At 44.1% G+C, this 16,101-nt stretch overlaps 1 protein-coding gene across 1 annotated transcript in view; it reads left to right on the forward strand.

Moving 5' to 3' along the window:
* nuak1b (NUAK family, SNF1-like kinase, 1b) overlaps positions 1-15,884 on the forward strand; it is a 19,546-nt gene extending 3,662 nt beyond the window's left edge. Inside the window, exons 2-7 of the mRNA XM_023400271.1 lie at positions 2,719-2,839; positions 7,105-7,256; positions 8,421-8,486; positions 8,614-8,733; positions 10,352-10,484; positions 11,308-15,884. Of these exons, the coding sequence (XP_023256039.1) occupies positions 2,719-2,839; positions 7,105-7,256; positions 8,421-8,486; positions 8,614-8,733; positions 10,352-10,484; positions 11,308-12,401 (1,686 nt within the window). The 3' untranslated portion in view covers positions 12,402-15,884. The remainder of the gene's footprint in view (positions 1-2,718; positions 2,840-7,104; positions 7,257-8,420; positions 8,487-8,613; positions 8,734-10,351; positions 10,485-11,307) is intronic.
* The last annotated feature ends 217 nt before the right edge of the window (positions 15,885-16,101 follow it).

Below are 16,101 nucleotides of genomic sequence, written 5' to 3' on the forward strand. Positions count from 1 at the left end.
CACACACACACACACACACACACCATCTAACTCTGACTCAAGCACACAGTCAACACAACAGATGATCATGATCTTTAGAAAACGCAGGGACGGGTGAGCTTGTGATGAATACTTCATCTATTTTAATGGCCTGAGAAAGTGCAGGAAGATGTCAGGCTCCACTGAAGCGAAACGTGGACTTTCACTTCAAACAAGCCCTGTTGCGAACAAGAGGATGGGGGATGTGGACGGGTGGGGTGGGTGTGGGGGCGGGCAGACAAGGCCGGCCCCATACCTGGCAGGGGCCAGCGCGGGCAGTAGTGCGGCGCCTGTTTACTGTGAGTGACAGTAATAGGGATCCACTTAAGGACAAGCGTAGCTGTGTCAGCCGGCCCGGCCAGCTGGCAAGTGGCTGATCTGCAGTCCTGTTTAATGATCCACATCGGGGTCGGGGCAAGGGAACATGAGGAGATACACAAGAGATACCTGGCTGTGTCTCAAGCCCAATGTGGGAGAGCTGGCTCAGTCAATGAGCTAGCATACAGTGTGGAATTAGGTTTGTGGCTGTTAAAGATTGATTACTATCCTTTTAGGAGCAAAGATCATTTTGGTTTTAGGCAGCAGTCACACAGATGTATTTGACTTGCCTTTGCATGTCACTTTTCTTCATCATCTCTCTATTGTAGCTTAAATTGAAAATTAATGAACTCCTGCATTAAACGCAGGACAACTCACATTCTGCTTCAGTGATAAAAACCAAAGTCAAAAAGGTTACTCACATTTTGGGGATCGGTCATAAGATTAATGATTCTGATGAGGTAAAGGAAAACAACAGTGTTAAGACAAACAACTTTTACCAATTAGGAACACAGCATGCGGACCCCCTGGACCCCCGTTTGTTTATTATGGTATCATTTCTTTAAATTCTATGTAATCAAGGCTTGCTCTGGAAGGGAACTATTCCGGTTTGGGGTTATTTTTATTGATGTACACGGTAATTAGCTTGGCACTCGCTACTGCCTGTGGTTTCTGCTGCATGGAATAAAGCTGGGCTCCTCAGAAAACACAGCTTAGCTAGGAGAGGACAAAAGTTTAAACTAACAGAATTTAGAGCGAACAGACTCTATACAGGCCGGATCAAAGCAAACCCAGGACTCAATCCAGAATGTTTAGGCTACAATTATAGTGACATGTGCTAGACTGTGTACTCTCCATGGGTTTATTTGGAGAAGGCCGCTAACCTCTCATTTAAGGAGTGTATAGGCTAGAGGTTTGAATGCATCCAGTTGCGGTTGACTCTTACCCCGGTGGCATTGCCATGACAGTGAAAAATTGTCAAATCAAGTGTATTTGTTGAATCTCCTGCAGCAGACCCGTTTCAAGGCAAGTAGACTGAATCGCCTCCGCAACCCCTGCTCATTCTCATGATCTGATTTCGCCAGGAAACTCCCAGCAGGCCACATTTTCGGGCTATTTCAAAAGTAGGCCATTAACTGCTCTTAATCAGAATGACTAAAAAGAGAGCAGTCAGTGATTTAGTTTCCTCTCAAGGACTTTTTGACAGTGGAGGAAACACAGCTGTGTACATTAATACTGACAACTGATTTATGGAGGAGCATTCTGAGGTCAGAGGCCTCCCCTCCTTCCTCCAGAAATCATGAACATTTAACACCTTGCTCACCTCTTTTTCATGATACTTATGGTCCTCACTAGCTCAGTGGATTGGAGTGTTGGCCTATCATTCAGTCAATCCACTACTTTGGTGTAAACTGAAATATCTCTTCAAATATCTATTTGAATGGATTGTCATGAAATCCTGTATAGTCATCCATGTGGATCCAGAAGAAGAGGCCTACTTCCTCTTGCACTTTTCTGGTTCTGAATGAAATGTGGAAGGATTGCCATGAAATGTTATGGTAAACAATACCTGCTGAACATGCTGACATTAGCATTTAGCACAAAGCACCTGTGTGCTCGCGTGGCTGCAGAATCATAGTCTTGTTTTGTAACAATAGCTGCACCCAGGTAGACAGTTGCTATGGAAACCCCCTCGTGTGAATTTGTCTATCTGATCTCTCGTTGAGAGAAAGGTGGGCTCAGATCACAGGTCCAGCCCAAACACTGACTAATGCCTGGTTAAATGTAGGCTCTGGCCCTAAAAGAGTACAAAACAAGCCTCCATTATGGCACCATGTGTCTCAGTTGTTTTTTTCTCTCCCTCATTTTGCTTCATGCAGAAAGGAGGAGGCTGAGTAAATTACACATTGTGAGACTAAGATGATACCTCTACTTGCTTGACTCATTGGGCTGTCATGTCAGCGAGGCCTGGCGATGAGGTCAAAGGTTTCTATACAGGCTCTATAGGACCCCTGAGAGGGGGGAGGTAAATGAGGTTGAACGAAGTACACAGAGTTTATTAGAGAAAGAGATGAAGCAATAGACACAGACACAGACAGACATCACAAGGCATCCCTTATGTACTCTGCAAGAGACATGTACATTTTAAAGTTCACTGATAAGATAATGTATGTGACATATGTTGTCCTCTAGTATCATTTTACAGTTTTTCTGTGGTCATTTAACTTCACAAATGAAATTGATGAGAAGATGTCTTCATATGTATGTGACCAGTTTAAGTGAAAACAAGGACTTTGTGTTTTAAGCAAGTATCTCTTACTTTGAAATCTGCATTTTATTTCGCTCTAAGTCATCTGATCATGTGTCTTCTTGTGTTTCCAGGTGGCTATCAAGTCCATTCGGAAGGAGAAGATCAAGGATGAACAGGACATGGTTCACATCCGCCGAGAGATTGAGATCATGTCATCCCTCCGCCACCCGCACATCATCTCTATATATGAAGGTGAGGGTCTGCTGCATGTCTGTCATTACACGCACATTCATGACAAATCGTACACATTTGTTTGACTGGAACCCTCAAAAACACACATGTCCAAAACTCACCCCTCCCTCAGCTCATTCAAGCACTCGTGGCTGAGCTTCAGGATTGTCATGTTATGACATGCAGATGTCATAATAAGACCTGGACTACAGCTCTGGGATGTTATTCATCTTCTCTGCTCCGTCTGGCCGCCTGGGCCAGTAAAAGTCTGGATGGCTTTGAATACACGTGTGTGTGAGTGTGTGTGTGTGTGTGTGCGCGCACGTGTGTGCGTGTGTGCACATGTAGGTTTGTGTGTATAAGAGGGGTGGTATTCTAAGGGATTGCCTCTCCCACATCTAAGAGGTCTCATCCCTTGTCTTCTCTGGTCTTGATCTCAGGGCCAGACATCTGCTGATACTTAGAGACAACTGCAGCTGGAAACCAGACTTTTTGTGTGTGTGTGTGTGTGTGTGTGTGCGTGTGCGTGTGTGTGTGCGTGCGTGTGTGTGCGTTACTGTGTGTGTGTGTGTATTTGGACATATGTGTGTCTGCATAACTTGTATATTTGTGTCTATGTATGTGCCTGTGAGCGTGTGTGTGTGTGTGTGTGTGTGTGTGTGTGTGTGTGTGTGTGTGTGTGTGTGTGTATATAGCAAGGGAGACACTGGATTGACCCCAGTCACCCAGGCTTGCACCCTGTCTGACTCCGGTCCAGTGCTATGCAGAAGGAGGAAAGGCCTTAAGCCCTCCCTGGAGCCACGTCAACATATATCTACCCCAGGAAGCAACTCTCTAAATATCAAAGCCTTCAAGTCAGGCTTTAACAGCACATACTTACTCCTTTTTTGATATGAGCCCTTTCGAATGACCTTAACCTTTCTGGAAGAAAACATAGAGTGGAAAGGCTGAACAATTCCCACCGAACTTTTTCAACATATCGCTTGCAATTAATCATGTCTCATAACGTAGTCTGGACCTATGTGCAGGTAATTAAAGTCACAAGGCGCTGCAGTGTGAGTCGGTTTCATATGATTTGTGACTCGTGACTATTTTTATGCCTGTGTCAACAAAGCAACAGTTTCAATGCCCTTTTCAGGATAGCTACCCTAGCACAATGGCAACCGGTTGTGTGCCACTGCCCAAACTGGCTTACCCACTGTCCTTTGTTCAGTTTCAAAGTCCCCAGGTCGTTATCAGCAATGTGTATATGTGACAAACATCGCTATTTGTCATGGGAACGCGCCAGGAGTCAGCTGGAGGGCTCAAGTGCAGCTTGGTTTTATGTGTTTTGTAGGAGAATGATTAAAAGTACACCCAGCTTTATGAACTCCGAGGAGCCTGTACAGTGTTCCTGTGTGTGCTGCCGTCCTTTATAAGCAGCGTACTCCACCGGCATACTCAACCAGACTCATTGCTCTCACTCTTTAGTGTTTCTCCTCAAACCCAGTGTTTACTGTTGTGGCCTGGCCTCCACCCAGCCTTGCTTTAGAGATATATAGGAGGCCCAGAGATTTGTGTATCCGGCAACACCCTCTTCAACAGCCCCTGCCTACTGCCTTGTGTGAAGCAAAGCTGAACCAGATGTGTGTGTGAGGATTGATTCTTACCACTCCCTCACATTCTGCATCCATCAGCATGCTGTGCGGAGCATTTAAAAGCACATTTTGGTCTTCGCTCCGCAGGCATAACTATGTACTCTAGTGCCCCCCTTTTAAAACAAAGAGTCAACCTCGAAGAATGCTGTAAATGCACAAATTCATAAATGTTACTGGCATTTCCATGTTTGTAGAGACAGATGGATTAGTAAATCTAAACCTGATGAGTCAGAGAAAAGTTAAAGGAATAATTAAGAGTTAGAATTAGATGAGAAGATGTCTTCATAGTAAATATGACACGAGCAGCTGGTTAGCTTAGCTGAACTATGTGACTTTCTGGAATCGGACATATGACGCTCTATAAAATCAGAAGTTGTATCGTTTTTAATCTGGGTTTTTTTCATCTAATTTCATGGCAAGAAACCAAATAAGTGTTTCCCTAAAATGTTGTATTATTCCTTTAGGAGTGAAAAGGGAACTGAGGAGGACATATAAAGTTAGAGCAGACATAAAACCAACCACCCTGCTGTGAATAAAGAGCCACAACTTTTATTGTACTCATTATACTGCATTCTCTAAGGGTGACACACACCTAGATAGTAAGTTAATGTCTGAGGATCTGTTGCAATGGTAGTTAAGTCCAGTACAGGGCTAAAAAACTATTAATAAAGCATTAAAATACATCAAACCTCAAAACTATGCACTTATGAATGTTTGCCTTTTTATTGTCTGCATCAGTACTAGTCCACTAATCTTCTGTATTACACTTTGTAATTATACTCTGCTTCTTGCCCCTAAGAAAGCTTTTAACAGCAGCCTATCATCAGTGCAGGCAATAGGACAATAGGTGCTAATTAGTCAGATGTGAAGGTCTGACCTACAAACAAAGCCCAGTGAGTGACAGCGAGGCTGTAGCAGTGGCTGGCGTACCCAACGGGCTGTAACAAACCCAAGTTATGTAAGCCAGGTAATTACTTCAACACCAGGGGTCAAAGGTAAATGGGAGTGCAAGCTGAGAATCGGCTCTCCAAGCACAACCCCACCACGGATCACTGCGAATGTCACCCCAGGTCACCACTCCGTCCACCAATCAGAGGGCTGGATCCACTCTGCCCCCCCGGGTGCTTGGCTTATGTCCCGTCTGTTACTTCCCGAGCGGCCAGACAGTCACAATAAGGGAGCATTACCATCACTCAGCAACTGTGTGTTTTTGTAGAGGATTATATCTTTAAAAGGACCCTGGTAAGGGAGAGAGGGGAGGGTGAGGAAAGTAGTGTGACAAACTATGAAGGTGCTCACTCAAGGGTGCAGAAAGCAGAGGCCCTCACCCCGGTGACCCTGCTGTGTGGGAAAATCAACCCACACAATACGGAGCAACATGGCTGACTCTGTTGTTGTCATCTCCTCAGTATTCCCTTGGTCTTTTTCTCCCTCATTTTCTCTTTCTCTCTCTGCCTAACCATTTTCATTCCCTACATGCCAAGGCGCTGGGAGAGAAGTAAGTTGCCAAGCTGAAATTATACACCAGGAGGCTAAATACTGACACAGAATGACACGTTTGGTGAGCTGCAGTTGGATAGAAATGCATTACAGTAATACAACTGTAATAACATTGCTTTACCCCCGGTCACCAGATGTGTAGCAAGTCGCCGTTTTCATTCAAGTGATACTGTTATACACAAAAATATATCTTCACCATTCTACTGTTGCTTCTGAAAGCCAGATTGAAGTTAAATTATCTGGAATTGTTGTCCTTCCTTATTAATTCATTTGTTTTGGTCATGTAATGTCATGAATTTCCCCTAGGGGATAAATAAAGTATCTATCTATCTATCTAAGATCAATGCCTGTCAGGTGTATAAGCTAGCTTAGATGCTAGCTAGCTTGTCGCTACTTTGACAAGATGGAGAGCAAACAGTGGTAGTTGGTTTCCATTTTCAGTCACATACAGAAACATGTGAGAGTTTTAGTGATAATCTTGAAATAAAAAGTTGTTCTTAGCTCATTACTAATGAGTAATGTGTTATTTTTTCTGAGTGATAATGAGCCCAATCCTACTGCAAAGAGGGGGAGTTCCACCTTGATGCCGCAATAAAGTGTTGTTGTAATTTATGTGATAGTTTACCCATCAGATGGATGCTCACACACGGTGGTTAGGAATGTGTTAGTGTGTTGTGAAATATGGTGACATGATGCAAAGTCAAAATGGGATGTGTCCAGGGCATTGCTTGACGCTATGGTGGAACTCTTCTTGTCCTGGTTCATGTTTTTTTTTTCTTCTTTTCTGTTTTCACTGCTCTCCACTCGTTCTGGTCTCGGAGGAGTGGGCTTGATTGAGTTAACAGCCCCTCCCGGCAATGTTGTGAGGGAGCCAGACACATGAGGTGGGGTTTGGGTGATGTAACCCTGGGAGAAGTGTAGAGATGTAATGTGCTTCTCTGGAATTTGGATTCCTTCTCCAAAACTGAAGGGGGGGGGGGGCTTTACTCTGCATTTTACATAACAATGTCCATTTGTGATTTTAACATGATGAAATGAACCTGGATTGACTTTAGAAGTTGTCCTCCCTCCTCTCCTCTTGTTAATATAGATGTATTTTCCTGCAAGCAGATATTAACAGACTCCAATTGTTTTCTTATCATTTCTCAGTGTTTGAGAACAAGGACAAGATTGTGATCGTGATGGAGTACGCCAGCAAGGGCGAGCTGTATGACTACATCAGCGAGCGCCGGCGCCTTAGCGAGCGAGAGACGCGACACTTCTTCAGACAGATAGTCTCCGCCGTGCACCACTGCCACAAGGTGAGAAAAGCCATACCATACCATACAGAGAGGAAAAACACGCACACTCATTTTCTGGTCACCTTAGATCTCTCTTTGCTCCTCTCACGCACATCCAGACTTTGTTTTCCAGGCTTATTGTAACATTAACCATGCACCTCCACAGTCAGCCATATAGCCAGTTAATCTGCAGGCCCTACACAGTATGCTTTTCTTGATGTGCTGGTGTTGAGGAGTCATCTGTTTCTGAGTGAAGATGGAACACAGGCCAGCTTAATTCAGGCTAACGCTCTCATGTGCACTATAGTGCACTATACAAGCCTTAATTCTGGCCTCATCTGTTGGCACACAAATTGATGTCCCAAGATACCCCCAAAGCTTTTCCCTAGAGATTTATCTCCAGCCACACCCATGTCAACCCCTGTTCCACACCTCACTAACTCCCATCAAAACCCACAAGGTCCCGGTGCTTGTTTGGATGGGCTCCCCCCTTGTCATACTCTTCCCAGCTGGAAGATAGGGATGATGTCATTCTCCTCAGATAGGAGAGTCCCAGACAGCCATGAGTGATGAATCATCACTACCATGCACAACCTCCCGCCGGGTGGGGTGGTGTGAGTCACTGACACAACAAGCAAGCAACCATTTCTTCATTGTATCCACCAATCAGGGTCATGTGAACACGAGCTCCCTGCCAGGCAATAACCAATAGGAGATGCCACGCAGAGCGCAACCCTGGGTGGGGGGTGAGTGATGGGTGAAGTCACTCCTCCACATCTGAGCTGGGGTTCTGTCTGTCTGCATACCACATGTTAATTCCTAGGTTGTTTTTTTTTTCAAACCCAGGCATTAACAGCATAGTTTTCTTTTTAATCCAAAGATGTTGTGAGAACATCATTCATACACGGTGGTAATTACAGGCTCATGTTTATATGACACATGTGAGTCGATTTAAAAAAGAAAATCACAGCAGATGTCAGCATAGAGAGCCCAGAAGGGACAAGACCAATTAAAGAGTACTAGACCAACAGGCTGCCTTGATTTCCCCTGAGAGCCTCAAGCTAGCATTGTCAGAGTAAATCATCTGTTAATACAAAGGACTGTTTATTACTTGGATCCATCTCGCATGAATAATACATTGATAGATAGATCAGTCATGACTCAATTTTTTTCTCTGTCTTTCAGAATGGAGTGGTGCACAGGGATCTGAAACTGGAAAATGTGCTACTGGATGAAAACTGTAATATTAAGGTAAGTTTGCTCCTTGATCTGTGATGCGTTACCCGTCCGACTGTAATACCTTACCTCAAATGAACTTTGTACGAGAGATTAACAATCACGTGGCTAGTGTAAAATTCACACGTACCCGTTTCCACAGATTGCTGACTTCGGGCTGTCAAACCTCTACCACAAGGACAAGCTGCTGCAAACCTTCTGTGGCAGTCCGCTCTACGCTTCACCAGAAATCGTCAATGGGAGACCGTACCGTGGCCCAGAGGTGAGGACCAGTGAACCAAACAATGACAATGACTAAAACCCCAGCTGTTTGTGTGAACTTAATTTCCAGGAAAGGATTTTCCTTTTTCTATATCAGTCATCATCAGTATTGTCCTCTCTGGTTGTTAAATTTGGTATAACCCCTCCTTATTTAGTTTTTATCATTGTTATCTCTTGATTATCATCTTCGCATAAGGCCGTACACAAAGTGGTGAGGAGGCTTTATTTTCTGCTTCTTTGATGGGATTACTATTAGTTTCCAGTCAAAGGGAGGTCTCTCTTGAAACTCCACAGTAGGTCAGCTCTGATACTGTCTGCATCCCTCCCCAGTCCTCCCCTTCCTGCAGTATCTGGGTCCTTTGAAGTGAGGAACTGGAGGATAGTTTCTGCTCACTTTCTTTTCAGCTTAATGGGATAGGAATGAGCTCCACAGCCTCAAAAAGCCGCTCATGGTCAAAGTCAAATAGTTTTGGTGAAGGAGAGAGTGAAAATGTCTCCCTAAAGCCACTTATCTGGCAATTCCAGAGGCACTCTGAAGGGCGTTGTCTCTAAAACTGCATCAGTTCCATAAAACAAAGCAGCAGAGGGGGAAAAAAAAGTTGCATTTTTAGATATTCAAGTCCAACCGTTCAATTTAGTGTAATTCACTATAATTTACTTGAGAGTGCTAAAAACTACAGCAGTCCGATTGCAATCGAAATTACAGAACCCCAGATGGGGTGAGGCCACAAATTACAGCAAACACAGGCAACAAAAATAGAACACAACAATAGTGCGTGCCCTGTCTCGCCCTCGGGAATGGACCAATGGCAACAGGAGAGTGAAACATTCTTGATGTGGGTTCCAGAGCTGTAGAGGAAGTACACCAGTTCCTAAACTGGTTCTATCGGATTTCCTCTTCCTGGACTTTGTCTCAAAGCTTCATCTACAACCATCAGAAGCTCATTCCTCAGGACATCTCATCCTCCCCTATCCACAGTCAACACAGACACACACACACATTACATTTCCCTCTCTGTCACACTTGCATATGCACACACACACACACACACACACACACACACACACACACACACACACACACACACACAGGTCATCTGGAGATCACTGAGTGGCAGCGTGTCTCCAGTAAGTCTTCAGGGGCTCAGGATATCACGACTCTCTGCTGGACTCATTACACTCTTCCACTCCCACCACTCTCCCCTGTGGCTCTGCACCTCCTCATGCCCCAGACACAAAGTGTTATGTAACGGCTTACTTAGAAAGCCACATCAGGGGTTATCTTTGTGGAAACAGGCCATTTCCCTTCAGACTACTGGTGTTTGTCATTTGTCTCTTTGAGATGTTGTGTGATGTTAGTGTGATGTTAGTGTGAAAAAGTGATTGGAGTGCTTATTAATGTCAAAGTAAACTCAAGGATATTACTCCTTATAATGCAGTCTATCACAAATCAAAACAGGCCCTGGAATGCTGAATTTTCATTTTTTAACTCCAGATCTAATATACCTGACCTTTTGTATTGTTTGCTGCATGTGTATACACATCTCATGAAGTGGCAGGTGTGTGTTCTGCATATGACCGAATGAACTGGCTTATGACCGGGTTTTCATTTTCACCAGGTGGACAGCTGGGCTCTGGGGGTGCTGTTGTATACCCTGGTCTATGGGACCATGCCATTCGATGGGGGAGACCACAAGAACCTCATTCGCCAAATTAGCAACGGCGAGTACAAGGAGCCCACTCAGTCCTCAGGTACTGCAGGAACCTTTGCCTCTGTGTTTTTTGTTTTGATAGGAAGACACACCCGCCCTTTATAAAACAATATCATAAACTATACTCTGCAAATCGACTTCAGCTGGACTGTAGATGAGGTCAGGAACCATTGACCCCTGACTTTCTGTCTATAAATTGGATAAAGATCTTTTCATGTAAATTCCAGAAAATACTTGAGATGTTGGTCCATAAACTGTTGAATGGAATATGGATCAGGCTGCACTGAATGTACACACATACTAGAATCTGCACAATCCATTACGTATGATGCTCAATGCCATTTATGTCCAGACAGTAAAAAGAAACTCAGTAACACCTCAGCTACAAATCTGTCTTTGTGCTCCCTTTTTTAACCATATTCATTCATTATTGATGAATCATTGTTTAAGTGGTTAGACACCAGGTCACTAAGAACCAAACTGTAAAAAGTGGAATTTAAAGATTACCTTTTAAAGTTAATTTTTCCTGAAGAACAGAGCGACTGGAAAATGATTTTGTTTTTCAAGCCATTGTCAGTTCTGAATGACATGTCACTGCCATTTGTTGTGTTATATAATCAAGGACGCATTACGTTTTGGTTTGAATTGATAAACGTATGTAAAACCAACATCAGCCACAGCCACCCCAGTCATCTTTGAATTTAGACAGTACTCAGGTTATCCTTACAGTGTCACACTCACACTCCACCTCTCCATTCAGTACTGTGTAATTTCATACAGTATACTTTTATCAAATCGCATTTTTATGTCGAGTAGTGTGTAGTATGAGACATGTTACAAATAGTTTTTTGTTTTCCTGCCAGATGCCCGTGGACTGATCCGCTGGATGCTGATGGTGAACCCTGAGCGCCGGGCCACAGTGGAGGACATAGCCAATCACTGGTGGGTAAACTGGGGCTGGAAGAACAGTGTGTGTGACTGCGAGACCCAACGAGACCACGGAGGCTCGCCCATGCTGGCCCGCTTCATCGACTGGCAGAACCGCACTGAGCCACGTGGTTCTGGAGCCAAAGCTGCTGCCATGCCCCAGCTGCTGCGCCAGAGGCCCAAAAAGTCCAAGAAGGAAAATGTGGAGGCAGAACAGACCCACTGTGGAGCAGAGGACAAGCCAGGTCTGAAGAGACCCAAGGGGATCCTGAAGACCAGGGTCACGGGGGAGCAGCAGTCTGCCAGTCTGGAGGAAGTGGAGTTGGGCCAGGCAGCGCTGCCGCAACAAGCCGAAGGGGGAGAGGAGGCCTCAAGTCCAGATCGAGAGGAAGAGGAGCCGGCTCTGGGAGGAGGCTCGCCAGCTAAGATGGTGCCCTCTCTGCCAAAGAAAGGCATCTTGAAGAACAACCAACAGCGGGAATCAGGGTACTACTCCTCCCCGGAGCGCAGCGAGTCCACCGAGCTTTTAGGGGGTGCCAGTATGTCTCTACTAGCCACCTCCCCGCCCAAGAGAGTGATGGGGAGAAAAGGCATCTTGAAGCGAAACGGCAAGTACTCCACCTACAGCGGGCCTCCCTCAGCGGCGGCAGTGGCCGGAGCTCTTGGTGAGGCTCCTCCATCGACCGACTCTGGTCTGTCCCGCAGTCAGAGTCGGCCCTCCAGTATAGTAGGGGAGGACAGCTCCAACCTGTCCCTGTCGCCCAGCTCCCTCAGCGGGGCCGAGTGGCATCCCTCCACCCCCCACCTCCGCCCAAACATCAGGGCGTGTGTCTCGGCTGAAAACCTGCTACAGCTCGCCAACTTCAAGGGCTTCCAGGCAGCCCCGCCGCTCCAGGGACCCAAGTTCAGCCGCGGCTCCAAAACGAAAGGCTCCCCGGGGGACAATGGCAGCTTCTCCTTGCTGGGGGACCTGGAGGACATGACTCAGGTGTACCAGCAAGCCCTGGACATCAGCAGCAACCTCACCTAACACATGGGTAGCAGAGAGAGAAGAAGCAGAGGGAATGAAACCTGACTGTGTGTGTGTGTTTGTGTGCGTGTGTGTGTGTGCACAGATGTATATGGGTGGCATTAACGACCAGTGTGTTACTGGGATACACCTTTTTGGGAGTTGCGGCTTTTCAAATGGGACTGAAGTCTTGATGGAAAATATATATATCTACGTGCACACACACACGCACGCATGCGCACACACACACAAATGTACACACTTAGGTGCACTTCTCCGGCCAGAGGAAATTCAGTTAAGGTTTTGTGAACAGGAGAGAGAAGGAGCTGGCACGAGAGAATGCCACCCACTCTGCTTTCTTGGCCCGCCCATAGACTTTGCTGTGTTCAACATGTTTACATATTCAGCAAGAAGGCAAGTTAGAATCACAAACGCAGCAACCAGAGACTGGTTGGCTCTCCTTGTACTCCACCCATTTTGAGTTTGAGTTTACAAAAGCACCTTAAAACTCACACAGAGCACATGCTTTTGTGATCTTTACTTCCTTTTAGAAAAGAAACAAACCAGGGTCTTGTTCCAAAAATAACTGACATTGCTGATTATTTATTAATATTTTTTTTGTAGCTTTTAGTTTTAATTGCAAAACTGGTGGGTGCTGGCTGTTACTGGAAGAGTCCAAAGCTCCCTGTCTCCAACTCTTTGTGTGGAACTGACATATATAATTATGTTGCTCAGTTATGAGAAACATATATATACTCAGCATATATAACTACGTCTGCACATGTAAAACATGCAGGCAATTATACCTTCATAAAAGCGTATGTCCTATATATGTGTATGATACTAGGGAATATGTAGGAAGTGCCTTTTTTGATTCATAATAAAAAATTATGTATGTCATTTCCTTAAAGTGGAGGGAAAAGCCAGGCCAACCTGTCACCAGTTGTGCTTTTTTTTTTAATGTTGTTTGTGAATGTGGAGAGACCCAGGGCCTCCAGCACACAGCTGTCTAGCCTTACTTGTTTTGGGGTTCAAAGGTCAATCTGAGACAGTTGAGATCAAACAGTCTCGTCTCCCTCCTCCCCACCCTGTTCTTTCCACAAGTAGAATCACACACAGATATGCCAACATCTACAGGCAGCCTCGCAAAAAAAATCTCCTCTGTGTTCTTTTGTCAGTGTTTAAGCACAGAGTTTGGTTTGTCAGCAGTTTAGGTGGCTTGGTTGAGCACAGATTTGCTGGCAGCACCAGAGGTCTGGAGGGACTCACCTAGTGGGACATTTAGTGAAGGGAGATGGCGCAGACACCACCTCACAGTCCTGGAATGTGCCTGGCTCTTTTAGCCTTGTTGTTTCACATTTACGGGGCTATCTGATCAAATAGGCTCTTTCTTTTTTTTTAACCAAAGACAAGTAAGGTGTTTTCCATTGTCAGACCGGTTAATATTTTACCCAAAGCTCTTCAAAAGAGCTAAGTAAGGTGGTTTGTTTTAGCCTGCTGATGACACAGCAAATTCCTCAGACAGCGGCCGGAGACGTGTTGGTGCTAGAGATCTCTATCAACCCCAGCCCGACTCAGCACAGGTGGGATCTGCAGTCCGTGCTGAGCCCTCCAGCTGTGTATACTATTCCATTATTTCAACCAAGCACAATTAGCCAGCTATTGTTTTCATTTGTGAGTGAGAGAGAGAGAGAGAGACAGACAGAGAGAGAGTGAGAGAGAGAGAGATAGAGGCAGCGCGTAGAGATTTATAGCTAGAGGGAAAAGAAGAGTGTGAAAGAGTGATGCACGGAGCGGTGCTGAGATTTAGAGAGGACTTCCCTGCAAAACACAGGAAAGGTCGAGGAGTTAGATTTATTTTTTTGGAAGGTATCGTAATGTAGAGTAGTGAAAGTAAAGAAAGTGAGTAGAACGAGTAGATGGAAAGTTTTTGTTTTATACCAAAGATGTGGTGAAGCTTTTGACATGATTCAGGGGAATGGATAGGTCAGGGTCTAATGAGAGCCCTTCAGATTTTTCTTTGACGTGGGAATCCCCAATGGTGAATGAAATCATCCCCACATTGGCTTTAACTCACGTCTGTTTTATTTTTTTTTCTCCATGCGGGTTTTTATTTGAGATGCTGGAGGCTGTTGATACAGCTTGTCTTGAGGGTCAGTGTGTGACTTGTGTGTTCTTGTGTATGGCCTTAGAAAGTGTGTTACACTCTTCAACAGCAGCAAAAAATGTGGGGAAACGGTGACTGACATCATCCAAAATATCAAATGATGTGGATGGAAAACCATGCAGTAGATGAACCCCAAGGAAAAAGATCACATGTTGAATGTTTTCAGTGGTCCGCTCGTGTGAAGGAAAGGTCCTGGGTATTGATTCAAATGAAAGACCCGCTGCGTATTATATTGCATTTTACTGCCTTTTTGTATTGCATTTTATTGTCAACTGGATTTACAGTGAGAAAATTATACTATGTTAGTATTTTGTTTTATTATGCTTCTGTTTTTGATTTTCCAAAATATAAGAAACTTTATATTGCTTTATGTTATGGCAGAAGATACTTCCTTCCTCGAAGTATTAAATTTTCTCTCCAAGAACAGGCAAATCGGATCTGAAATTGGTGTAATTTCATTGCCCCCCCCCACCCCCGTTTTGGTTCCCCTGTGGGTTAAAGAAGCCCATTAACAACCTCCAAAAATGGCAAAAAACTAACTTTTATAGATTCAAATATTAATTGGAATAGGGAAAAATGCAAACATATGTACTAATATATTAACTGCTGACCCTATAAAAATTGAATTTCAACCTCTACCAAAGTATGGGAGATCCAAAAGTCCAAAATTGCTGGAGTAACATCAGGAGAAAAAGGAAATAAAGCAATGGAAAGAATCTGATGATGAAACTTTAACTCTGCCAAACTGGAAATAACTGGTGCATATCTGTTAGTTAGCAGAAAGTCTAATCATAGGAAAACTTGACTGGATATTGTTATGACAATAATAATAAATTAGTATTATTATGTTATTTAAGTATTATTTTGGTTATGGCTCATTACTATGGTTGGCTTTTGTTGCCACAGTTTTTGGTTTTATTTTTTTTATCTGTTGGTGATCCTGGACTGCCAAGGTGGATTAAGTTGCGTGCCTTTGGTATCTTTTTTTTTTTTTTTTCTTTTGATAATGAAAATTATTATCAATGTGTTTTTATACTTGTATTTATTGGTGATCAAGCCATTTAATTTGTTGTCAGAGTGCTCCATGTTCATGCTTTGGCCTGCTTTGGACAGTGTGTTGTGTTCAGAACGTAACGCACACAAAAATATCACGTAAGTTCATTCAAAACAGAGTGGTATCATCTCATTGTGAAGGCGGTGCTCAAAGAGAGTAACAAATCAATAAGAGTTCCTCAAATCTTATAAAATGTCTTAATTCATCCGTTTGGGTGTATTTCTACTCAACACAATGCCTCTGTAGTACTGTATCAACTCAAATAAATGGTTCTTGAAAGTTACATGTGTAACATGTTTTGTGTTGTCCTTTTACTCTAGAGCAGTGGTTCTTAACCTTGTTGGAGGTACCGAACCCCACCAGTTTCATATGCGCATTCACCGAACCCCTCTTTAGTGAAAAATAAAATATGATTTTTTTCAAATTCAAGACATAGATATGTTTTTTACTGGTACACAAAATGAGCCGTGCATGAACATCACCTTGTTCAAAGAACAAAA

Source organism: Seriola lalandi, unplaced genomic scaffold (assembly GCF_002814215.2).
Source record: "Seriola lalandi dorsalis isolate HSWRI2012SDOR001 ecotype SW California unplaced genomic scaffold, Sedor1 jcf7180002052274, whole genome shotgun sequence".
NCBI classification, from domain to species: domain Eukaryota; kingdom Metazoa; phylum Chordata; class Actinopteri; order Carangiformes; family Carangidae; genus Seriola; species Seriola lalandi.